This window comes from Eleutherodactylus coqui, chromosome 2 (genome assembly GCF_035609145.1).
Source record: "Eleutherodactylus coqui strain aEleCoq1 chromosome 2, aEleCoq1.hap1, whole genome shotgun sequence".
NCBI lineage: Eukaryota > Metazoa > Chordata > Amphibia > Anura > Eleutherodactylidae > Eleutherodactylus > Eleutherodactylus coqui.
The window spans coordinates 226,638,999-226,665,760 of record NC_089838.1 but is presented as its reverse complement, the minus strand read 5'-3'; the positions used below and the strand labels follow the sequence as shown (position 1 = coordinate 226,665,760).

Here is a 26,762-nt window from a genome sequence, read left to right as displayed (position 1 = left end):
GCAAGGCACTCCAAAGAATATAAAGGATAAGCTGACTATACAGGTCACATGTATTCACGGACTCCTATGACTACCATGTAGAGGACGCGTCACACATGTACTATTCTCGTGCATCAGTTAGTAGTTTGGTGGCAGAGATGCATTACTGGTGTTAGCAGATTTATTTTAGAGGGGCTAGCCCACGAAAAACATTTACTACCTACTCGAAGTCTACGGGACAGCTGCTTCCAGCTTTCCGCTATCTCCGTCTCCATAAAAGCTAATGATTGTGGGGGTCCCAGCAATCACACATTTATCACCTTTCCTATGGATAAGTGATAACCGTTTTTCATGGGATAACTCCTTTTAGATAAGGTCACAAAATCATACACATGCTCACTGAACCACTGCCCTTACATTCATAGGCTTCTTCCTCACTGCTCCACGGAGTCCCCCTTTATGCACGGCACAAAGAGGTCAACATATTGAGAGAAAAAGAAAGCCAAGCGTGGAAAATCAAATCAGGAAGGGAAAAGAAAATTGCATATTAAATTACACAACAACATCGTTAACAACATTGTGCATAGTATAAAAGTATGAAGAATGGAAAGATATGCTTGTGTATCCACTGCTACATATCACACATATGGGTGGTATGTAGGCAGTTTGGAGCAATCTTTCATGGACACAGCTTCAGGTGGTCTTGTAAAGTAGGTTTTGATTCGAGCCCCAGTTACATTTTGGCCAGCGCTATAACTTGATGTCGGCACATCCTGCTTTATGTTTAATCTCATCTCAACAGCCACATTGTGTTTCACCTGTATCAGGGTCCAAATTTGTCTCTAAACGTATAGTAGAGTCAAGAATATATATTATACACACACATGTACACACTAAGCGGACATTTACTTAACTTATAATAAAACCGCCACTAGGCTAAGAAAGAATAGTTAAGATACATTATCCAATGCCATTAAATTTAAATAGAAAAGGCGCGTTACAGAAAACAAATTAAGTATAAGGAAGGGTATCGTTTCTCCTTAGGGAGAGCACCTAGAAGACATGAGGAGACCTTATAAGGCCATTCATGCTCCTCTGGGAAATATGCAAATTGAAAACAGCGCCACCTATTGGAAGGCAGCATTCCTGCAAGTCAATGTTAGACTTTTTAGACAAGTCTTGTAACAATGACTGAATCGTAAGCTAAAGCCAGAAACCATACACATACAGCTGTTTCGGGCAATTGCCCTTCATCATTGTGCACACACCTTCTAGATGCTCTCCTTAAGGAGAAACAATACCCTTCCTGACCCACTTCTATAGGCCTCTCATTAGCCAAGCCAGAAACCTACTGCACACTGATGAGGGGGCAATCACTCCAAAACAGTCTGCTTGTACATGGTTATCTTTTCCTTCTGGATAATGATCTGGCTTTGGTTGATCATTCTCAGTCACTGTTACAAGACTTGCCAAAAAAGTCTAACATTGACTTGCAAGAATGATGCCTTCCAATAGGTGGCGCTGCCGAGATATTGTTTCATCTTCCCATTCAAAAAATTATAAGTGTTACGACCTCTGTAGGACTATGTTCATCTAAGTCTGTTGTTAGCAAGGAACACTTCAATCAGATTTTATCATTCTCCAAGGAAAATAGATACTTGGCAATCAGGGAGATTTATCAAAACTACAGCAAAAGAAGTGGTGCAGCTGCCATAGTAACCAATCAGACTGTAGCCTTGATTTAACAAGAAAAGAAAATGAGACATGAATCTGGTTGGTTGCAATGGATTTACATACTGTGGTAATAATCTACTAGTGCGTGTAAAAGAATGTCAGGAGGTTTTACATCTATGGCTGATTTATTCCTCTCTCCCCGCTGCGGTCTTCATCCCTGTGTCACTATATACAGTAGTGGATTTCCTATTGGAGAGCTTATAGGGAGAGTTGTGAAGTATTAAACATGTTCTGCTATGGCGGGTGACATCACAGCATAGCGAGAAATCATTCCCATTCTGTAGGTTTAGGTTTAATATCTATTATATAAAATTGGAGGAGATACAAGTTCAGCATCTGCTGGAAACTGTGAGAGGAGCATAATTACAGTGTCTATTTAGGGATGGTATCGGATGTCTGCTATGGGAGGAGGCCAGAAACATTAACAAAAAAAATGAAAGGAGGGAGACGAGCAAGATCTCCATTATTTCTGAAGAAAAGAACCCCCCTCTGCAACGCTTCACTGATTGTCAAAAATACCAGAAAACTGACAGAAAGCTTAAAAGACAAAAGGGGTCCTCCAGCATTAGTAATTACCCCTGTGCAAACAGATCCAGTACAGCGTATCACAGCTATGTCATCTAGAGATCAAATGGAGGTTTACTACATTCATTAAAATTAATGGCCTATCCTTGGGATTTAGAGGTACTAGTGTAGTATGTCTCCACGGGAAGACATTGGTTGGCCAGGCTGAGCTACAGGTAATGGCCAGGTCACGCCCACAGCTGCCGATTGGCTCACACACTCACACACACACACACACACACACACACACACACACCTCCACAGATTTCCCACGTCCGTACATCTTGTACACATCTCAGCATACTTGCATGTACCGGCCATCCCCTTGACAGCTCACGCATCTCCGCAATCCCCCCCCGTCCCCCGCCGGCCTCGCTCTCACTATTCATGCCACGGTCCCACCATCTTCGGGCTGTAGTCTCCTCTCCCCACGTACTTGGCCATCCCACTAACAGCGCACACACCTCTGCTCCCCCGCCGGTCCCGCTCTTACTGTCCATGCCGCGCCCCCCCCCCTCTCCGGGCTGTAGTCTCCTTCCCCCGCCACATACATGTCCTATCCAGGGGAATGCTCTGCAGATCACACAGGTCCTGGGGCGAGATGCTCAGCTCAGAGCTCGCTCGGACGTGGGTGTGAGAAGTCTGTGAAGGTGTGTGTGTGGGAGCCAATCTGCAGCTGTGGGCATGACCTAGGCACTACCTGCAGCTCAGCTCGGCCAACCCATGTCTTCCGGTGGAGACATACTACACTAGAACCAGACTTAGCACACCCCAACACCAATTAGCTTTTTAAAGGAGCCATTGCACCCCGGCAAACAATGTGGCCCCTTCATTGCTTATCAGGTAAAGCTCTGTACTTTTAGTAGTGGTTGTGCTCAAGATTACAATATGCTTCAGCTTCATCACATTTAAGTAAATTAAACTAAGCTGTAATACCAGACACAGCCATTACTAGACATACAGAGCTGTGTTGTGAACAACAAAGGAGACGAACAGTTTGCAAGAGCACTGGGGCCCCTTTAAACAGATGATTAGTCGAGGTGATGGAAGTCTGACTTCCATCAATTTAATACTGATGGCCTATCCTAAGGATAAGCCATCAATGTTAAAGAACCAGATAATCCCTGTGAGTTATACTTATTTCTCTCTCCTTTGTAGCAATCTATTTATCTAATGCTAATTTAGACGTAAAGATTATTGTTCAAAAAAATCGTTAAAATAAGAGAAAGTGAATAATAATCGTCCGGATTAAATGCGACCCAAATGAAAATTGTTGAATCGCTCACTTTTCATTCATCGGTCAGTTTCAGCAGGACTAAAGTTCATCATTGGCTCGCTCACTTCTTGTTGCATTTATACATTCCCCGTTTAGAGCTTTACATAGGAATATTAAACACTAAATGAGAAGCGAGTGATTCTCAACAATTATCTGTCTGTCTAAACAGGTTGAGCGAGTTAGCGGTGACATCACTCACTCGTTCAAATGCGAATTGGCTCGTCTAAAGGGGGCATAAGAGAGAATAGATGTACAGCATCTTACCAGCTTCTGGTTGGCTGAAGGTGTACTGGCTACTAGAAGAAAAGCTCATGTTAAGATCGCTGTTTCCAGACAAATCTTCTGGAATCACTTCTTCTTCCTCGGGCCCAACTTCATCCACTTTGGGCGTTTCCAGGGTGACAATATCAGAGTCATCACTAACAGCCTCGCAGGGACTATCCTCAGCTACAGTGCCCTCCTCACCAGGATGTTCGGCCTCCACAGGTGAGATGTAAGACAATAGCTGCAACAGAGATAAAAAATGCATGCGGTATTAGTAGCATCTTCCCCACACATTAGATTTACGCTAAAGCTTAAAGAGGAACAGACAGCACTACCGCTTTCCCCACTTTTGCAGATACTTGTATTCCCGGTGAAATAAGAATGCTAGAGCATATTTCCCTAAAATCCAGCATTGTGCTGTTCCTCTGTTATTCCTCCTGGATATTTCTGAGTAAGTGTAGCACATTATCGCTGCTAGAAAGTAAAAAAAATTGTTGAAATATTGGAGTGGTGGAGTATTTAACAAGTAGGTAAATATTTTTTTACTCTACTAAAGAGAACCGGTCACCATGTTCATGCCGCCAGAAAGAAAAAATGGCTGTGTCATTATGGGTTAAAGGAATTATCCCATAAAACAAAAATATTCCCTATCCACAGAATAGGGGATGACTATTAGAACAGTGGGGGCCCAACTGCTAGCTCTGCGACTGATCCTGAGATTGGGTATCCCGGAGGTTCACAAATCAATGGATCGGCAGTCGAGGATGTACACTGCCACTCTACTCATTACGATGGGACTGTTGGAGATAGCCATGCTTGGGTAGGGGATAATTTTATTTCTCGCTTGTGTCATTGGGGTACACAGCAAAGACCGTGGGATATAGCTTCTGCCACTAGGAGGCGACACTAAGCACAAAAAGTTAGCTCCGCCCTCTGGCTATATTCCTCCTGCCGACAGCAGGCTAATTAGTTTTTAGCTTAGTGTCTCGTAGGAGGACGGTCGTGCCCGTTAGGGCTGCTTTAAGGGCCAGGGTTAGACGGGGAGGCAGGACGCTCCCCATCAAACCCGAACGGAGAGGAGGGCGAACAACCTCGGGTTTGTCCAGGTTGCTTCTTGCCCGGCCCGCCTCAGAAGAAAAGGTGGCACATCCGGGTCATATATATCCGCATGTGGCCCGCCAGCGAGAGCCCCCCATGTTTGGTGCAGAGGTCCGCATCCCCTCTCCATGGGCAGGCGATGTTACAGGGGTAGGCTGCTGGAACTGGGGAGCCGCTTTTTCTTCCAGCAAGAACGCAGGAGGTAAGTATGCACTGGCGACCCCCCCGCCCCCACCCCCCTCTTCCACTCCCTTCCCTGGCTCTCCCAGTATGTCGCTTTTGCATGTGTACCTTGTGAGCTGCAGCGAGGCGCAGGAATAGGCGCAGGCGGACAGGCTCCTTTTCGCGGGGGTTGTATCCGCTATGTATGGCTGCGGCAGCAGAGGGCATTATTCAGGGCACTGGTTCCAGGCACAAGCCGGCGGGGGGGGGGGGGGGGGCGTGGCCTCGTGGGCATGGCACCTCAGGCGGCAGCAACAACTGCCAGTATGCCCTGGCCTTCCAGCTCCCTGCAAAGGCTCCCAGCAGGAGTTCCTGCGATGTGGGGGCTCAATGGAGGGGCTGCAGTGCAGCCCCGGGCGAGGCAATGCCAGGAGCGGAGGGGACGTGGCCACGCCCATATGACGTGTGGGGGCGTGGCTTCACGGCGGGCCTCCATGGAGGGCGTGGCCATGCCTGTGTGATGCTGGGGGCGTGGCTTCGTGGCGTGGGTGCGGCAGAATGCTGCCTTCATTGACTCCATGTAGGGGACGTGACCTTATCGGCAATGCACGCCGCCCTGCCTCTCCCCCTTCCTCCCTCAGCACAGGTGAAGGGGGATGACATCAGAGAAGCAGCCTATTGGGGACAGCGCGCCAGGACTTAAAAACCTCCCTGCTGCTCCACTCCTTGCTGCCTTTTTCTGCTCAGCTTATACGCTGTACAGCTCAAGCTCCAGGAAAGAAAGCCCTTCAGCACCTGCAGTCTCCCAACCCAGCGGCTCCCCGGACCTCTTCGGACCTCGGCAAGGACCTGGGTAAGCTCTGCCTGGCGGCTAGCTCTCCTCTTTCGCTGCGTATCCCTCCTGCCGGCGGTTGGCATAGCAGAGGATAGCTCGCAGTTTTCTTTGCCCAGTGAAAGCCCAGCACCATGTCCGACCCCAGAGCCCTGGAGGCTGGACCAGGGACAGCAAGAGTAACGCACTTTGCTTGCTCACGCTGTAACCTAAAGTTCGCATGTGGACAGGCTGAGCCCTTTTGTAGAGATTGTTCCCATGCGAAACAGGCGGCTGTGCAGGGCATCCCCCCCGCAGTTCAGCCCCCAGCTATAGCCGAGCCGGAGTGGGCCCGCTCTTTGTCAATGGCGGTGTCTGACCTCACTCGGGCATCTGGCGCAATTTTGGAAAAATTAACGCAGGACGCCACCGGTTCATGTGAGGAGCGCGGCTGTAGACTTAAACGGGTCAGGCCTTCGGACTCACGGCGGCCCTTCCGGTCACCATCCTCCTCGCCGCTTTTGCGCTCTTCTGGTACTAGGTCGCAGCGCTCGTCGGCAGAAGAGGATGTTTCGGACGAGGAATGGTCTGAATCTTCCTCAGACTCTGTTGTGGAGGAGGATCAGGTCCCAAAATTTTCGGCAATGGTGGATAGCTTAGTGGCTGCTGTGCGTGACACTTTTCAGCTCACTGAACAGGAACCACAGGCATCTGGGATATCGTTTTCTTTCAGGCAGCCTAGACGCTCTCCAAAAACTTTTTCCTCCTCATGAGGACTTTGACAAGGTCCTATCTAAGGAGTGGAAGGCACCGAATAAGCGGTTTTCCAAGATAGGTTACTTGGACGGAAAATATTCCTTCCCGCAGGACTTAGTGGAGAAGTGGTCAGTTCCACTGCTAGTAGATCCGCCCATTTCGCGCCTGGCTAAACACACGGTGCTACCCACGGCAGAGTCCTCCTCCCTCAGGGATCCCAAGGATCGAGGAGTCGAGGCCTTAGCAAAGACCGTTTTTGAGGCGGCAAGGTCAGCTCTTAGGCCTGTGTTTTCCTCGTCCTGGGTCAGTAAGGCTGTTACTGACTGGGCAAAGCGGTTACGGGAAGGAATCCTCGAAGGGGCGGCGTCCGAGGATCTGGTGGGCATTACACACCAGATTGAACAAGCGGGCATGTTTCTCTGTGAGGCCTCTATGGATACAGCCAGGCTGGCGGCCCGAGCCTCCGCGGCATCGGTGGCGACTCGCCGGACCCTATGGTTAAAATCGTGGGATGCGGACGCTTCCTCCAAGGGGTCGTTAATCAGTATGCCCTTTGTAGGATCTCGTCTTTTCGGCGCCAAGCTAGACGAGCTAATCTCAGAAGCTACGGGTGGAAAGAGCTCGCTTTCGCCACAGAACCGTCCAAAGCGGTCATCTCCGCAGCACAGACGTTTTCATTCCTATCGCCGGACGAGTCCTCGTAGGGTGGAGAGGAAGGGTCCACAGGAGCGGGAACAAAGGAAGGTTCCTTCCTTTAAGCCAAGGTCCTCTTGGCGGGGGCCCCAGCCCGCAAAGGGTACTAAAAGCAAGCCCTCCGCATGAGGGACTGCCCCCACCTGTTTCGGACAAGGTGGGGGGACGGCTTCTCCAATTCAGCCAGGTCTGGTCATCTCAGATCTCAGACACTTGGGTACAGGAGGTCGTGTCCAAGGGCTATGCGATAGAGTTCCTTTCACAACCGCACGACCGCTTCTTTCGGTCCAGAACCCCGGGGGACCCAGGGAAGGCAGCAGCTTTTCTCGGAGCGGTCCGCTCTCTCTATTTACAGGGGGTAGTGGTGCGAGTGCCCCCCGAGCAATACTTCACGGGGTTCTACTCAAATCTTTTTGTGGTCCCCAAAAAGGATGGCTCCGTCCGTCCGGTTCTGGACCTAAAGAAGCTGAACAAGTTCGTAGCGGTCCGTCATTTCCGCATGGAGTCGGTACGAGCGGTCATCGCATCCTTGGAGGCAGGGGAATTCCTGTCCTCGATAGACATCCAGGATGCATATTTACATATCCCCATTTGTCAGGCACACCAGCGCTTCCTCCGGTTCGCAGTATAGGAGGAGCACTTCCAATTTGCAGCATTGCCATTCGGGCTGGCGACAGCTCCCAGGGTGTTTACAAGAGTCTTAGCGGCAGTGATAGCAATCTTGCATTCCAGGGGGGTCGTTGCCATGCCGTATCTAGACGACATTCTGGTGAAAGCCCCGACCCAGCGGGACAACCTGGAGAGCCTGCAGATTGCCCTGGACACGCTTACCAGGTTCGGTTGGCTGATCAATTTCAAGAAATCATCTCTTGTGCCAGCTCAACGCATGCTGTACCTGGGGATGTGCTTCGACACGGCACTAGGTCGAGTGACTCTCCCGGAAGCAAAATGTCAGCTGCTTCAGAGGCAGGTGCGGTCCCTTCTATCGCAGCGACGGGTGGCGATCCGCCATGCGATGAGGGTTTTGGGACTGATGGTATCGTCTTTCGAGGCGATTCCATTTTCCCAGTTCCACTCCCGCCCTTTGCAGTGGGTGATACTGTCAAGGTGGGACAGGTTAGCACGATCCCTCGAGCGGAAGATAAGGATTCCGCCAGGTGTTCAGCAGTCACTCCAGTGGTGGTTGGACTCGCCACGTATCCAGCAGGGCAGGTCGTTCCTGCCCCTGCAGTGGCAGGTACTGGCTACAGACGCCAGCATGACAGGCTGGGGGTGCACGCTGGGGGATCTGGTAGCACAGGGAACCTGGTCCACGCAGGAGTCCGGTCTCCAGATAAACGTCCTGGAGCTGTGAGCAATACTCCGGGCCTTACAGCATTTCGTGCATCGGCTGGAGGGAACTCCAGTGTGAATCCAGTCAGACAACGCGACTGCGGTGGCTTACATAAACCATCGAGGCGGAACCCGCAGCAGGGGAGCCATGAAGGAAGTAGAGGGAATTCTGTCATGGGCCGAGAAACATCTTCCAGCGATATCGGCAGTCTTCATTCCCGGGGTCGAAAATTGGGCGGCCGACTTCCTCAGCAGGAAGGAGGTCGACCCAGGAGAGTGGGGGCTACATCCCGAGGTATTTCAGGAAGTATGCCTGAGATGGAGCTGGCCAGACGTGGACCTGATGGCGTCTCGCTTCAATCAGAAGCTTCCAGCCTATCTGGCCAGGTCAAGGGACCCCAGAGCTCTAGCAGCAGATGCGCTAACGGCTCCATGGACGGGGTTTCATTACCCCTATGTCTTCCCACCAATTCCTCTCATTCCACGGCTGCTCAGGAGAATCAGGAAGGAAGGGCTACCAGTGATTCTCATAGCCCCAGATTGGCCGCGAAGAACGTGGTACGCGGAGCTCATGGACATGGTAGCAGACGCGCCCTGGCGATTACCCCTGCGAAAGGATCTTCTCTCTCAGAGTCCCCTCTACCACCAGAATTTAGCTACACTGCGTTTGACGGCGTGGCAGTTGAGACCGCGGTACTGAGAGCAAGGGGCTTCTCAGACCCGGTTATCCAGACGATGATTAGGGCTAGGAAGCCGTCGTCATTGAAAGTATATCACTGGGTGTGGAGAACATTCTTTCGCTGGTGCGAGTAGAAAGGGGCGCACCCGATGCATTTTTCGTTGGCCCGTCTCCTGTCGTTTCTCCAAGACGGGTTGGGCTTGGGCCTGAGCCTCAGCTCCCTTAAGGGACAGGTTTCGGCTTTGTCAGTTTTGTTTCAGCGACCTTTGGCTTCAAGGTCGGCGGTGCGCACCTTTTTACAGGGAGTCGCTCATACGGCACCCCCTTTCCGGTCTCCGGTGCCACCTTGGGACCTTAACCTGGTTCTGGATGCCTTGCTGGCCCATCCGTTTGAACCATTAGCGGACGTACCGTGGCGCTTGCTGTCCTGGAAGGTCTCTTTCCTTGTGGCAGTTACCTCCCTTCGTAGGGTTTCGGAGATTGCAGCGCTATCGGCAAAACCACCCTTTACGGTTTTTCACCAAGATAAGGTGGTGTTGCGACCGGTGCAATCTTTTCTCCCAAAGGTGGTGTCTACCTTTCACATTAATGAGGACATTGTACTGCCATCATTTTGTCCAAAGGCGATTCACCCTAGGGAACGGGCTCTGCACACCTTAGACCTAATCCGCGCCCTGAGGACATTTTTGGACCAGACCGCGTCTTTCCGGCGCTCGGATTCCCTGTTCGTGATACCGGATGGTCCGAGACGTGGCCTTGCAGCATCAAAGGTGACTATTGCTCGCTGGATCCGTTCGGCAGTGGTGGAGGCCTACCGGGCTAAGGGTGAGGCACCGCCGTTCCAGGTGACGGTACATTCCGCCAGAGCGGTGGGGGCTTCATGGGCGGTCAATCACGGTGCCTCAGTATCACAGGTGTGTAAGGCAGCTACCTGGGCATCCCTGCACACCTTTTCTAAGTTTTATCAGTTACATACGTTTGCGTCAGCTGACGCTTCGCTGGGTCGAAAGGTTTTACAGACGGCTGTAAACTGACCGCATGCGCTTTCATTTATTTGTACCCACCCTCGGGGACGGCTGTGGGACGTCCCACGGTCTTTGCTGTGTACCCCAATGACACGAGCGAGAAAAGAGGATTTTTTACTCACCGTAAAATCTCTTTCTCGTCTCGTCATTGGGGGACACAGCACCCACCCCTCTTTCTTGATATGACACAGTGGTGGTCCTAGTCGGATTCCGGATTCTGAAAGTCGCACATGGTGCTGCGTGTTTTTCATTACAGTTAAATTTTTTGTTGATGTGTCATATGACTAACTATTGTTGTCTCTCTGTTCCTGCATGGCTATTCCAACTGCTGGCATGACAAACTAATTAGCCTGCTGTCGGCAGGAGGGATATAGCCAGAGGGCGGAGCTAACTTTTTGTGCTTAGTGTCGCCTCCTAGTGGCAGAAGCTATATCCCACGGTCTTTGCTGTGTCCCCCAATGACGAGATGAGAAAGAGATTTTACGGTGAGTAAAAAATCCTCTTTTAGTTGGATAACAGCTATAACATACCAGATGGCCATTTTCTGAACCACTCATCTTTCACGGATGACTGATCAATCTCCGTGTTTATCTGTGGTATAGTCTAGCCCTCAACTAATCAGTCTTTGCATCTGGCATGAACAACTTTTCAAGAACTGCCCTTAAAGTGGGTTTTCCAGACAAAATACTTCTGAAGACGTGTCCTCATGATAGGTCATCAATAGTTGAGGGTCTGCTGTTCAGGAACCCTGCCAATCAGCTAAGTGGGAGTCCACTGTCAACACCGATACCTACAGGGGTCACAGTGGAAGCTGCGGCTCCGAATCCAATGTAATGGCTGGGGCTTGTAGCTGCAGGCGCAGCTCCCACCGATTTTAATGAGAGCTGTGTCTGCTACCGCTCCGAGCCCTGTGTATAGCAGCGCCGATGGCAGGCGCTGCTTAGCTGATCGTCTGGAGTCCTGAAGAGTGGTTGCAGCTGATTAGCTATTGATAAACTACCCTAAGGACAGGTCATCAACAATATTCTGCCTGGAAAACCCCTTAAAACAAGGACAAAAAAGTAGGATTTTTCTATAAGTTATGAAAAAACAGTGGGCGATCCTGGATGTCTACAGCCAATGACACTGGATAGTGTGCAATTATGGTTTGTCAATGATATGCAATCTGATTTGTCATTCAATATGCAGTACCTACCTCTGCGGTCCCCTGCTGATCTGATGTGGAGTGAAGATTTTCCACATTTGATGTAGCAACCTCATTGCTGCAGACATCTGCATTGAATATAACAGTGTCACTAGCTCCATGTTATTATCTGCGTGAACGTCTCAGAAGCAATGCTTGTATTTCATTACCTGCCAACGGAGGTGTAGCATCAGGCCGCACATCTTCACCAAGCGCTGAACAGGGATCTGAAGACTGCTCTGCACATGGTTCAGCTTCAGAGTGCAGGGTCTCTATGTCCGAGCCCTAAAATACATAGAAGGACTATATTAGGACACCTCTGGTTGAAAAAAGTGTTTTCCATCCGCAGTACACTTATTAGAGGCCTATTAAATTATCTTGGAAAAAAAACATTTTGGAATTGTTAAAATAACCAGTCGCTTCTGCCCGCTAACACTCCGAGGGCAAACATTTAGTAAGCAATTTACGGTTTCCTGATCAGAAGAGGATGGCCTTCTAATAGGAAGCGACCAGTCTTATGAGCCATAGTCAGCCTCTAGTCTAGTTCTCAGAAACGATTTTACGTGTTAGCCAGGAAATGTCCCCATCATGGTCCTATTCTAAAAACACACAAGTGTAATTAGCAGAAATACTTGATATATTTTGTATTCTTCTTCTCTGACAAACTTGGCATGTTAGATATAACTATTAGAGATGAGCGAGCACGCTCAGACAAGGCAGTTACTCGAGCGAGCATTGCTCTTCTCGAGTAACTGCATTTTCATACAAGAATGAGTCGGGGGGGCTGTGGGGGGGGGAGAGATCCACACCTCGTAAGTCCTCCAAAATTTAGCCAATAAAAAGCTACACGGCACATGTACAATAAGGGTTCTTTTGTAACAAACTCCAACTTGACATCTAATGGGTTGCATATTGTGATGAGGCAAACATTACATCTTCAGTGACATCCCAGATGTTAGGGTTCGTTCACATCAGTGGAGGAGGTTCTGTTCAGCTGCCATAGGGACTGCCAAGAGGACATGGGAGATGCCAGGACCGCAGTGACAGGGAGGCTAGTCATTAGCATACACAACATGGGGTTGCTACTAAAGTTTGTATTTGTTACATAAAATATTTGTAAAGGCAGGTTCACAAGAGCGTAATTTCATTGTATATTATGCGCACATGATGCACGGTGGAGAGAGTCAATGAAAGCACACTGATTTTCATTGATCCATTCACACTTGCTTAAATTCATTGCGTATAATACCTGTGAAAAAAGAACACAAGTTCTATTTTTCTGCATTTTATGCGCGATAGAGCCCTATTGTCCTCCAATGGTGCGTTATAAACGTTGCACATATGCAATGTTGCTAAGCAATGTCGCAAGACATTAAAAAAAAAAATGCAGTGATATGCCGCCTCACACCGCGGTAAAACGCTGCATTATATACACAGTATATTACCACACTGTGTGCCCGGAATCAGTCAGCTATCAATTGGTTTCAATCAGCGTGATTCAAAAGTTTACCGCTTTTTCAGCACTGCCGAAAACGTGGCACAACTTAGTACCGCAGTTTTGGCAGCGCTAAACACCCTAGCTACACTACCTGAGGGGAAAAAAAAAACAAAAAACTCACCTGGCTGTCGCCGTCGGGGTCCCTGCCGTTGTTTTCCGTAGTTCCGGGCCAGCTGCCGGGCTCTTGTCAAGGCGGCAAAGCATCTATTGCTAGTGACAGGGATTGAAATCCCCACCTCCAGCAAGGGATTGCTCTGATTGGCTGGGCCAAGTGAGTGACAGCCGGCTCAGCCAATCACAGCCAGTGCTTTAAAGTTATGGCTCTTTTTCTCCATGTACCATGAGCCCTATTCTTTTCTATGGGCAGCATATGCAACCCTGTCCACACGCAATACATTGCATACGGCTGACGATATATACGCAACCCCGCTATGAGACAGGGCGGGGAATTAAAAAAGACAAAAGTTGCGCATGACATTGCGCATGACAGGTCATGTGTAGTGCACTCACTGCCATATGAGGTGGTAACTGTCACTCCGCCAGCATCACACAGACCAGTAAAACGCTGTGGGACCCCTGTTTTATGCATACAGTTGTGTGAATGAGCTCAGGTAACAGTTGATGTGCCTAAACCTATGAAGTCTTGTCGGTGCCCCGTAGGTCATAGTTTAATCATGAAATTGCCCTTAAAAGAAGTTCCCTAGGAACACGTAACTATGAAAACAATACCAGGGTGCCATATATGTGCTAATATTCTCAAGTAACTTCTGCTCCTGAATGTGCAGACAGCAAAAGCTGGTGATTATTACAACACATCTGTAAGGCTACTCTGGACATGGAATGTATAGCGCAAATGTCATCCAACTATCAGCAAAGAAACACCTGATAGTTAGAATACACCAGCACTCTGTTATTGTATAGCTCTTTCTAGAGGACCCTTGAGCGTTTGGCTGACGGACGTTTCACCTGGTGGGAATACCTACGGTACGCATCTGGCATCTGGGGTGGCTTTGTCTAGAGTCGACTACCCTCACACCACCAGTAGAGAAGTCATATAAAGAAAGTCACGTACCTCATGGTTGATAATTGTCCATCCACATGATGATTCGCTATCACTTGAGTTTCCAGACATTTTCGCTGTAAATACAGAAAAAAAGTTAATTAGGAATTCTTCATCTCATCTGTGAGGACAAAAGTGGCTTGTGAAGGTACTTTATTACAGCACAGCAGCGATCCGGTAATGATTGCTTGTAGACTAATGGATGTGTTCAGTCATCTGTATGGGACGCACCCCACACCTTCTACCCCATATACAGATATAACACACAAGATGCAGTACAGCTTCCTGTGGTGGGGGCGGTAACCGGCAGAAAGCAAACAGCGGAACACCGTTTGTTGTTACCACATTGCTGACAGGGTGCAGCTTCTCTGATGGTCTACTGTCAGCACCAGATCCTTCCCTTTAAATGTGAAAATGGCTTCAGAAAACATCCCACAATGTCCAGAACATCTATGTATATCAAACTGAAGAGGACAACGGCCTCCTTCACACAGCACTTGTTTTCAGGGTTTTAAAGTGAATGTAAAAAAATTGTAATTGTAGATGTTTGGGGGTTTTAGTTTTTTTTATGTCTTCTACAACAGTTTGTGACGATTTTTATTTTTGTTCAGGAGCTTTTCCGGGCATTTTTTAAAATCTACGAGAAGTCTATGAAGAAAAAAACCATACCTAGCTATAATATAATACCACCATACCAGCGATATGATAAAATCACTAATGTCCCCCCAAAAAACAGAATAAAAGCCACAAACCATAATGCTAGGTATAGACATTTTCATATCTCACTATACTGTTTCACACTGTTGACCACAAACTTCTCCACAATATGCTTTGCTCCATTGGCCTAAAGGACACTGCCCTCTCCTGGTTCTCCTCCTACCTATCTGACCGCTCTTTCAGTGTCTCCTTTGCTGGCTCTACCTCCCCTCCTCTTCCCCTTGCTGTTGGAGTCCCCCAGGGTTCGGTTCTGGCCCCCTCCTCTTCCCCTTGCTGTTGGGGTCCCCCAGGGCTCGGTCCTCGGCCCCCTCCTCTTCTCCATCTACACAGTCCCTATTGGACAAACCATCAGGAGATTTGGCCTCCAATACCACCTCTATGCTGAGGACACCCAGCTATACACCTCCTCCCGTGACATCTCTGAACCATTCCTCCAGAACGCCACCATTGTCTCTAACACTATATCCTCTCTCTACCTAAAAACTGAAACTCTCAAAAACTGACCTACTGGTGTTTCCACCCTCCACTAACCGACCTCATCCTGACATCTCCATCTCAGTGTGTAGCACCACTATAACTCCCAGACGCCTGCTGTCTTGGGGTTATATTCGACTGTGATCTCTCCTTTACCCCCTACATCCAATCTGTTGCCCGAACATGTCAGCTGAACCTCATGCAAATAAAACAGATGGAACAACCTATTGGATGTCAGCATTCCTTCAAATCAATGTACGACTTTTTAACAAGTCTGTAAAACAATGCTTGGGAATAGGAAACCAAGCCAGAACCTATACGCAGACAGCTGTTTCGGGGTGTTTGCCCCTCATCAGTGCGCAGTAGGCTTCTAGCTTGGCTGGTGAGAGGCCTGTGACATGGGTCAAGAGGGTTGTCGTCTCTCCTTAAGGAGAGCACCTAAAAAGTGTGTGGAGACACCTAGGGGGTGAGTGGGTTGGGGGATGGCATCGTCTCTCCCCAAGGAAAGCACCCAGGAGGGGTGTGAGAGGACTTATAAGGCCATGCGTGCCATGCCACGCATGATTTTCTGGCTTGGTTTCCTATTCCCAATCATAGTTTTGCAGACTTGTTAAAAAGTCGTACATTGATTTGAAGGAATGCTGCCATCCAAAAAATGGCGCTGCAGAGGTATTGTTCCATCTTCCTTATTTACATAAATTACCTAGAGCAGCGTGCATGGCCTTATAAGTCATCTCACACCCCTTCTGGGTGCTCTCCTTAAAGAGAGACGACACCCTTCTTGACCCTCACCTCAAGAACTTCGCTAGAATACGCCCTTTTCTCACCATGGACACACTAAAAACTTGCCCTCATTCACTCTTGACTCGATTATTGCAACTCACTGCTGATCTGCCTCCCCCACGCCAGACTCTCCCCTCCCCTATCCATCCTGAATGCAGCAGCCAGGCTCATCTTCCTGTCCAGCCGCTACTCAGACGCCTCTGCCCTGTGCCAGTCACTGCACTGGCTCCCCGTGAAATACAGAATTCAATTTAAACTCATTACCTTCATCCATAAAGCTCTCCATATCACTGCACCACCCTACATTGCCTCCCTCATCTCAATCCACCACCCAGACCATGCCCTCCACTCCACCAACGAAATTAGATTAAGCGCTCCTTTAACTCGAACCTCTCATTCTTGCCTCTAAGACTTCTCCATAGCAGCACCAGTCCTTTGAAACGCACTACCCAAAACCATCTGGGCAATCCCAAACACGTAAAACTTCTGGTGTGCTCTAAAAACGCACCTCTTCACGAAGGCATACCATATCCCCTAAACGAAACCCCTCTGTACTCCACCTGATAACATGCTCCCTGTCCTACCAACTGCAATTCCTGCTAGCCACAATCAACCGCCCCCCGCAGTCACAATCTGACCATTGTCAATGGGTATAGCATCCCACGCTCTTCACCTCGCCATACCATGCACATCTCCAGTCCCTTTACCTTCGGTGTTGTTATTAGCTGTTTAGTCATTTATGACCCTCGGCAACCCTAAAGGCGAGCTCCCTCCATGTTACCTTCTGTATCACCCCACTATTTGTAGTATGTAAGCTCGTTGGAGCAGGACCCTCACCGCTATTGTTTCCAGCAACTGATTACTATGTAACCGTGGTTTTCTTTGTTTCCCTCTGCCTTGTAAGCTCTGCAGAATATGTTGGCGCTATATAAATAAAGATTATTATTATACATCTCTCATTTACAAATAGTCACAGCATTTTAGCCTCTCAAAAATATGACAAAAAATTCTGCTGAGAAGGCTGAAAACTATTTTGTAGGAAACCTGCCCCAGGCCGGGCTCACACGGGCGTACGATTACATGTGCGCTGTATACCTGCGTGATCCGCTCCCATTAGTGTGTCAGAATTGCATAATACATGAGCGCAAGAAAGAACACCGCATATTCTATTTCACCGCATATGCAGGAGATCGAGCTATTGTTCTCTATGGGCGTGTATATACCAGCGGCGTGTATATCCACCACATGGGAAATAGAAACAAGAAAACAAAGAACAGGTGTGAGTCCGGCCTGGGGCAGGTTTTTGGCGTTTTTTGTTTTTTTTAATATATAGATATTTTTGACATGTACTATTTTCAGGCTCGGTTACCCCTAGAGACTAGAAGCCTGAAAAATAAAAAACGCCATACCTAGCGCATGCTGCACGGGCAAAACAATGTCCAGTGAAGAAAGCTTCCATGAAAAACCTACGCTGTTTTTAGTGTGTCAACCATTTTCCTATTGGCTTTCGCATCGCTTCTGTCCACCACAGCGGTTTTTGTTGCATTTTTTTTGAAAAACAAAAAACAGCTGTATTTATTCTAAAAATTGTTATCTGTGAGACTCATACGGTGTTAAACCATCTACTGCACACGTTTTGGCGTGTTTCTCTAGACACACAAAGTGACATTTGCAGGAGGGTTTTTCCAGTTTTTATGTGACAGTTATGGAGGGAGGAGGTTAAAGAAAATGAAGACAGTGAAGTGTATGTAAATTTATGCCAGAAAGCTCTTCCTGTGGTTACACATCCTGTGCACTCATCTGCTGGCGTCTGCTTAGTTCACGGGTAGCTTTATATGGGCCTACTAGCCGCCGAAAAATCACTGAAATTAGCAATTTTGCCTGACAGTTGTTCTGTGTCAAAAGGGGACCCGACAGCGTCGCTTTTTAGGTGATTGAAACGAAGCGACTGGTAAGTGACTTCTCGCTCGGTGTAAACAGCCAGGCATTTATCTGAACGACTGCCTGTTCGCAGTGAATGGAGGCGGGTGGCTGGAAGAGATCTCCAGCGTGCTCCCCTCCATTCACACAGACCGCTCTCGCACAGCCATTGATTTCAATGGGGCTCCCCAGACAAGCGTTCTAATGCGGCGTTTCTAACGCCACAGTTTTAGAGAGCTGTCTGTTCTGTTCCTGGGCGTTTCAGTGTTTTTAAACGTGATGCGTTGCCCATTGAGATGAATCAGGAGCGTTCTCAACGTTGCCAAAAATGCGGTAGAACACAGTGCACAGCCAACGCCACACTGTGAACGCAGCGTTCTGTGCCACCGGGAGGGGAAGAGAAAGTGGTGACGGGAAAGCGCAGTAACAACGCAGGCAAGCGCTCACACTGAACGCTGTACAAAACAGCTCTGCCCTGGCAAAGACGATGCGTTACTGCTATCACCTGTGTGAGAGTAGCCTAGGGCCACTCTCACACAACGCCATGTTCAAAATCGCATCATTTTACCGCTATTTCGAGCTGCATTTTTGAACACAGTGCACAGCATTTTTTAACGCACTCCATCAATATGATGAGTGATGAGGTGAATTAAAAAAAAAAACGCACAAACATAGGACAGCGTTTGAAAACCGCGGCATTTGAGCGCTGGTCGGCGAGGCTCAAGTGAAATCAATGGGAGCATTGTACTGGCAAAAAGCATCCAGTGTGAGAGCAGCTTTACACTCCTATGAACAGGAGAGATAACTATGGGACAAATGGCGGGCCTTATGCACCCACTGTCATCCAGTGTAATACCACTCTTATACTGTACAGGGATTTAAAAGGGTGTCCTCATCTTATACAGCATATGCCATAAATGTCTGATAGATGGGGCTTGCATGTATCTCCAGAATGGGGTCACCGACACCCATCCTGCAGGGTGAAGCAGCCGGTGGTAGAACCAAGTTGGCCACGACTAGAAGCAGCGCGGCTCGTTGCACTATGCGGTTTTCACCATTTATACATGTCACTCACTGTCGTACTACGGTAGGAGCTACAATATATAGGAAAGCTCAGAGTTGGGTTTAGAGAAGTACAATTCTTGGTTCATTCGATGGAGTTTGAAATTGATTGAGATTTATCAGTCTAATGAGGAGTTTATCACCTCTGGCTTCTAATCAATAGACTGGGTTCTGACGTAATAGGGGATTTGCTAGATATTGGGAATATCGTTTGTCAGGAAAATTGTCTATTTCTGATTTTGTTAAAAAAAAGTTTTTTCAATAAAAATGGATTAAGCATAAATCTCATTGACTATTATAGGCGCTATGGAAGCTGGGCTATTTCCAGCTCTGATGGGGACCTGCAGCGAATGTCTGAGATGAGAACTCCCCTTGTAATGACACATAATTATGGTCCCGCTCCTGTACTCAGGCACTAACGTTTGTCTAGCTTTAAATGGCAAATGAGCCAAAACAGGAACTGCAGTAAAACTCTTGAGCCATCAGTCACATTTGTCCTTCCATATATAGACAACTTCAAGGTGTGTAAAATGTTTATACTAGAGGGGTAAAAAGCCGTGAGTGCAGATGTGTAATCCATCAGCTATACACAGCTTTATACACCTAAATAACAGTCTGCCCCATGCTTGCATTAGATGTGTGCCATCCTGGCCAGCCAAGCCAGAAACCTCATGCACACTGATGAGGGGCAAACACCCCGAAACAGCTGTCTGTGCATGGGTTCTGGCTTCGTTTCCTATTGCCAATCATTATTTGAAAGACTTGTTTAAAGAGTCGTACATTGATTTGAAGGAATGCTGCCATCCAATTGGTGGCGCTGCAGAGGTATTGTTCCATCTTCCTTATTTGCATATATCTAGGTGAATGTAACCTTCCATTAATTAGTCTCAAATCTTTTAACCAATTTGTGTATACAGGATTTTGTTGTTTAGGAGGGGTAACATCACTCCTTAAGGAGAGCACCTAAAAGGTGTGTGAGGAGAAACCTTGAAGGTGAGTGAGGGGACCTAAAGGGCCACACATGCTCCTCTGGGTAATAGAAGCAAATAAGGAAGATGAAACGGTATTATTGTATCTTGTCACCACCAGAAGTAGGGGTGAAGACAAGATTTAGGCTGCTTGACAGGCCAGTGACGCCCCCAGGAGCTGATTGGCTGAAGCAGTTGCTCACTGTCCCTGAACCAGCCCTGGTATTTGGGTGTCTGTGCCGGCCCTGCTATCCTATCTGTGATGTGCTGCAGTCCTCCGTCTCCCCGACGTGGAAGTGAGTGATTGCCTCCCATCTATAGACCTTGAGGCAGGAGATCCCCCGCTGTTCTGCTTGCTCCCGACCGCAGTGTCAGTGTGGTCGCTACCCCTGCCCTCAGTGCTGCTGTCAGTGTGGCCGCCGCAGCACTCTCTGCTTCACTGTCAGCGGCGGCTGTACTATGCAGGGACAGACCGCGGAGGGCTTGAGGATGACAGCGGTGAGCAGAGGTGCAAGCGCAGCAACGGAGTGGGGAGGAGAAGGACAGGGCTGCCAGCCTACAGTAGCAGGATGTGGCCAGACAGCTACTCCACTCCCCTGCCTCCTCTCTCTTCAGCAGCTGGCGCCGCTGCTCAGAGGCAGATGGGGAGCGGAGTAGCCCTCAGCGACCGCATCTCGGCGCTACAACACGGAGGAGGACAGCTTTGGCAGCGGCGGCGAGGTGTATCTTTCCTGCCCGAACAAGTATTTTCCCAGCCGTCTGGACAACAATACAGCCAATCGAGAGCTAGGGGCATGACAGGGGAGATCCTCCATGTAAGGGCTGTCAAACCCCTAGCTTCCGGTGGTGACAAGATACAATTATACCAGATGAAACAATACCTCTGCAGCGCCACCTACTGGATGGCAGCATTCCTGCAAATCAATGTCCAACCCTATATACAAGTCTTTGTAACAATGATTAGGAATTGACCACAAGCCAGAATTGATACACAGACAGCTGTTTCAGGGGGTTTGCCCCTCATCAGTGTGCAGTAGAATCCTAGCTTAACTAGTGGGAAGGCCTGTGATGTGGGTCGGGAGGGGTAACATCAGTCCTTTAGGAGAGCAGGATTTTTCTTGGCACACTTCCTTTGCCAAACCTATTCAGAAATGCCCTTTGATGTGGTTTAAATGAACGCGGTCGCCAATATTCACAAACAATAAACACACTGTTCAACTGAGTACATTTGTGGCACACGCAGTCAAGCCCGTTTGGCGGTCGTATCTCGACATCATGGGTACAGCCCACTTTATGATGTTTCAATAGACATAGAACGTCTGGTCTACTTCCGCCTAACACACTTTCTCTCTGACAACTCACTCCTCGACCCCTCCAGTCTGGTTTCCGCTCTTTAAACTCGACTAAAACCGCCCTCACAAAAGTATCAAATGCCCTGATGATGCCAAAGACTACTCCCTACTAATCCTCCTTGACCTCTCGATGTGATATTCTCATATACTGCATATTTGCACACACGGAAGGGCGTGTGTATTCACTGCATGTTTGCGCCAACCGATTCTCTTCAAAGGCCTATTGCGGTGTATAATATGCACCAAAATAGGTCATACGGTGTATTTTTTCGCACGATTGACTACTGCATGAAAAAAATACGCTCCTGTGAACGAACCTATTGAAAACAACGGTCTATATTCACAGCGGATTTTGCGCACAAAGATTGCATGCGTAATAGGCTACGCAAATACACTCGTGTGAATGAGCCCTAAGCCTGATGTGGGGCAGTTTGTTATCAAAACAACTCTGCCCTCACGTGGATGTATTATGTAACTACACGCTATGCCTCACACTCACTCATGATCACCATAGCATCTATAAGGTGGCCACATAGAAGTAGTCAGGCACCACACTCATAGGACAGCTCTCTAAATGAAAATCTGTCTTTGTTGCCCATAGCAACCAATCACAGCATTCCATTCATTTCATATATTGCTGAGGTAAAATGAAAGCTGCGCTGTGATTGGTCGCTGTGGGCATCGCAGATTTTCTTTTAGCCAGTTTCCATAAGAGTGTGGTGCCGGGATAATTTTCCATGGCCGACTGTACAACTAACGTAATTGGAGTGTTGTTACTAGGAAATATTTTATTTAGATGCACTAAGAATAAAGGAAAAGCCTGCGGAGGTTTCTGAAAGTAGGAGTGGGGAACACACAAAGGGACCGCCATGTTGGTTTCCCTGAGTGTTTCATGTATTCAAAACAGCTGACGCCTTTGCATTATAACTTCCTGAGACTTATATGTATACATTGCACTCGCCATCCTGGGACTGGCTCTCTACTGACATATATATATATATATATATATATATATATATATATATATATATATAGCTGCTTATCAAAAAACAGTTCAACCAGAAATTCATTCCCCCGGCCTGTGACCTTTCAGCTGTTGCAAAACTACAACTCCCAGCATGCTCTGCGCCTAGATAAGCACCCCATAGGGCCAAGCACGAGACACTAGATGGGACAATTGTTTATACCAACCAGAGGACAGATCTCATCCTCAACCTGCTCTGGATAGATGAGAGCCGCGTGCTGATTGGTGGCCTCCACCCCAGCAGGGTGCACATTATGTAATGGCCGATAATGCGCCGCCCCCTCCCTGCTGTCCCTTCAGTCCCCACCGAGTGTGATGTAATGTCCTGCAACATGTGGCAGCTGCCGCCATGCAGCCAGCGGGGTGATTAGTACGTGGAGTTCAGGATGCAGCGGTGACATATGGAGCCCGCCGCACACAACACATCTACAGCCTGATGTAACGTTACTCTATTAGTGCATCACCGGGGAGAATTAGGACTGCCACTACCCTCAATGTCACCGGCGCCCCCCGACAGACAAACATTACCGGTGAAGCAGGCCCTGGGGACCCCCACTCCTGGTGTTTACATGGACTGCGCTCCTCCGCCTGCCGCTCGGTAACTGTCACTTCCAGTCCCCAGTGACGTCTCTGCAAAACAACAGCGCTGGGAGAGCACCAGAAGCGGCTGGCCTAACAGGGGCGGGGACCGCTGCTGCTGGGAGTTGTAGTTTACCAGAACGTCTAAGGTGGGAGTTAAGGAAGAGACAACGTTCACAAGCAACTACATGTCCCAGAAAACATAGCGGCGCAGCAGCTCGTTGTCAACAAATGGGCGAGGCCTAGAGGTGGGACGCCGGGCCGGCATGGTTACTATGGCAACATAGGGGCACACAGCGCTGATCGTGAGGACTGAAGGCAGGGAGAACGGATCGGCCAAAGTCACTGACGAGGTAATGATGGGCTCCGAGCTGTGGATCGAGGAACATACCGTAGTGGTGGCTACGTAAAGGGAATGGCCGAGATTTTTCAAACTTTGCCATAGAGCAAAATATTCTTAAAATATTTTATTATTAATTTTGCCTCTTAACCCCTTCCTGCTTGAAGTACTTTTACACAGACGATTATGGTAAAAAAATCATGTAAACGAGCGAAAGAGAACGATTATTGCTCAGCCAACGATTGAATGCTAAATCGTTCACTTTTCATTCATGTTAAGCAGGCATAACAATCATGGTTGGCTCGTTCACTAATTATTTGGTTTACATACCGATCAATCAGTCCTTCTCACCTATACAATGAAGGTGAACGATTTATCATCTGAACGAGCCCCGATGCATCTGTCTGTATAAACTGGCTGCCTGAGCGTTCTCTGACGTCATTTGCTCTACACAGACCGTGAGGGCTGCCACCTTTTTCAGAAAAAAAAATACCAGCCAAGGTATTGAATGCATTTAGCTCAACTTTCAATAGACTGCAGGATGTTTTCCCCTGCAGTATGTTTACACTAGTTGCGAGGACAACAATGGAATGTGTTGGCAACTGTTTGTTCAGCTGGGAGTGTGATTCATCACATGCTGGGCTCTGCAAACAGCTCCTGGAGGTCCCTTTACATTAAAATGAAGATGATAAAGTGTTTATGGATATTAAAGCCATTAACACACTATATGCAAATAGATTGAAAGATTTAGCAATCTTTCCAGTTTGATTGATAACACAGGTCTGCAAAAAAAACTTTTAAAAAATTGTTTTGATTTTGTTAAATCATCTTTATGTAGTTTTTTGCACAGATTTCAAAAATTACACGGGGTTTTTTTTATCACGTAAGGCTTGCCTACAAAATAAAGTTGAAGTATTTGGAAAAAATACAAAAAACGGAAAATTTTTTATTTGTTTTTATTATTTTAACATGAAGTAAAAGCAAAAAGTCAACAATACCTAGCTAAAATAAGCATAAGGCCTTAGTCAGACGGGCGTTTTTAGCCGCGATTTGCGCATGCGCATGCGTCCGGGGATTTTATAAAACCATTGCTTTGCAATGGTATCGGACACATGAGCGCTTTTTATGCGCTCGTCCGATAAATTATAGAACAGAAATCGCAGATCGCACCTATCTGCGATCTGCGATTCCTGTTCTCTTCTCTATATGCGCTCAATGGGGCCGGCGGCAGTAGCGCCGACCCCATTGAGAACATATAGAACACAAATCATTCTTCTCTGCCACAGCTGTAACAGCTGTGGCAGAGAAGAACAATGTTTGCCCATTGAATTCAATGGAGCCGGCAATACAGCCGCTCCATTGAAAGCAATGGGCTGCCGGCGTGCGCGGGGTTAATTGTCGGGAAGGGCTTAAATATATAAGCCCTTCCCTGCAATTCATCCTAAAATGTGTTAAAATAAAAAAAAATTGTATACTCACCTTTCCGCTGCAGCCGGAGTCCAGCCGCGGCCGCTGTCAGTTCTCCTGAACTGCTTCTCGGCACTATCAGCCGGCGGGGCTTTAAAATCCCCGCCTGCTGAATGATCTGCCTCTGATTGGTCACAGCCCTGACCAATCAGAGGCAAGTTTCACTCACACACCCATTCATGAATTCATGAATGGGTGAGTGACTGCTGCCTCTCAGCGCTGAGCCAATCAGGGGCAGGTCTGACTCACATCCATTCATGAATTCATGAATGGGTGTGAGTGAGACATGCCTCTGATTGGCTCAGCGCTGAGCCAATCAGGGGGCAGGTCTGACTCACACCCCCTTCACACCCCCTGCAGGACGGCCGCGCGGAGCTCCGGCTGCCGGGAGAAGGTGAGTACATATATATTTATTATTTTTACACATTTTAGGATGAATTGCAGGGAAGGGCTTATATATTTAACTTGCGCGCAGCGGTCACACGATTTGCGGATGCGCATCCGTCATGCGATCCGCAAATCGCGCGAAAAAACGCCCGTCTGACTAAGGCCTAATAGTGATACACATGTGTTGCAAAGTTATTATAAGTCTTTGTAAAAACATTTTCTTTTTCCATCAAAGCTTCTTTTGGTACTTTTTCGGCTGTGTTCTTGTGAATTTTCCCTTTTTAACATCCAACAGTAGTCTGCCATCATGTTGACATTCCATCGACCTTGGTATCTGCGCTCCATTTCTCTTAGATCTTGATGGAAACGTTCTCCTTGTTCCTCACTTACAGCCCCAAGATTTTCTGGAAAGTAGTCCAGATGTGAGTGAAGGAAATGGACTTTGACACTCATGTTGCAGCCCAAGATTTTGTAGTTTTGTAACAATTCAGCAACCAAAGTTTTGTAGTTTGGGTCTTTTTTATTTCCAAGAAAGCCTGTTACAACAAGTTTAAATGAATTCCAGGCATTTTTTCTTCCATTTCCATTTTAGTGACAAAGATTTCATCTTTTAAAAGTTTTCTTATGTCAGGCCCAACAAAGACTCCCTCCTTCAGCTTAGCATCTGATAGACCAGGAAACTGTTCACAAAGATACTTGAAACACTCTCCTTCTTTGTGTAATGCTTTCACAAACTGTTTCATTAGTCCCAATTTGATATGAAGTGGTGGAAGTAAGATCTTTTTAGGATCCACTAAACTTTGTCTTTCTACATTTTTAACTCCAGGAATAAGAGCCTTTCTGATTGGCCAGGTCTGCTTGACATAGTGTTGTTTCCTGTCACGGCTATCCCATTCACAGAAGAAACATGGAAACTTTGTGTAACCACTTTGTTGACCTAGTAACATGGAAATAACTTTCAAATCCCCACAAATGGTCCATTTATGGTCAGAGTAGCTGAGCTTATTAAGAACAAACCCAAGATTTTCGTAGCATTCTTTCAAATGGACTGAGTGTCCAACAGGCACAGAAGCATATTGGTTACCATTGTGAAGAAGTACGGCTTTCAAACTCCTTTTTGACGAATCTATGAAAAGTCTCCATTCCTCTGGGTCATACGTTATGTTGAACATTTCCATGATTCCAGGTACATTGTTGCAGAAAACTAGTTCACCCTCTTGTAGAAAAAAAGGGACAAATTCCTTTTCGCTAAGTCGGTACCATGAAAATGAAACACCGGAGGCTAACATATGTCTTTCTTTAAGTCTAGACCCTAACCCTTCCGCTGAATCCTTTTGTAGGCCCAGATCTCGTACTAAATCGTTCAAGTCTGATTGAGAGAAAAGTTCAGGGTCATTGGTACCTGGATCATAGCCGTCATCATTATCGCTGCTACTATGTGACATTTGGTCTAAATCGTCTAAAATATTGTCCAGGGTATCCGGAGGTGAAGGAATAGGCAAGTCAGGTCCATGAGGAACAGGCCGAATAGCCGAACGTATGTTGGTTGGGTATGAAATGTCCTTCCTGTTTTTT

The 26,762-nt window shown here is 47.7% G+C and overlaps 1 protein-coding gene across 2 annotated transcripts in view; it reads right to left on the bottom strand.

Annotated features, from left to right (window-relative positions):
• The window catches only part of CCPG1 (cell cycle progression 1), a 38,788-nt gene extending 15,702 nt beyond the window's left edge, over nucleotides 1-23,086 (bottom strand). For both annotated transcript variants that reach the window (XM_066592562.1, XM_066592563.1), the window contains exons 1-5: nucleotides 22,943-23,086; nucleotides 14,127-14,191; nucleotides 11,727-11,841; nucleotides 11,569-11,645; nucleotides 3,818-4,058 (exon numbers count right to left, since the gene is read on the bottom strand). In XM_066592562.1, coding sequence (XP_066448659.1) covers nucleotides 3,818-4,058; nucleotides 11,569-11,645; nucleotides 11,727-11,841; nucleotides 14,127-14,186 — 493 coding nt within the window. In that variant the 5' untranslated portion in view covers nucleotides 14,187-14,191; nucleotides 22,943-23,086. The remainder of the gene's footprint in view (nucleotides 1-3,817; nucleotides 4,059-11,568; nucleotides 11,646-11,726; nucleotides 11,842-14,126; nucleotides 14,192-22,942) is intronic.
• Nucleotides 23,087-26,762: the final 3,676 nt, after the last annotated feature.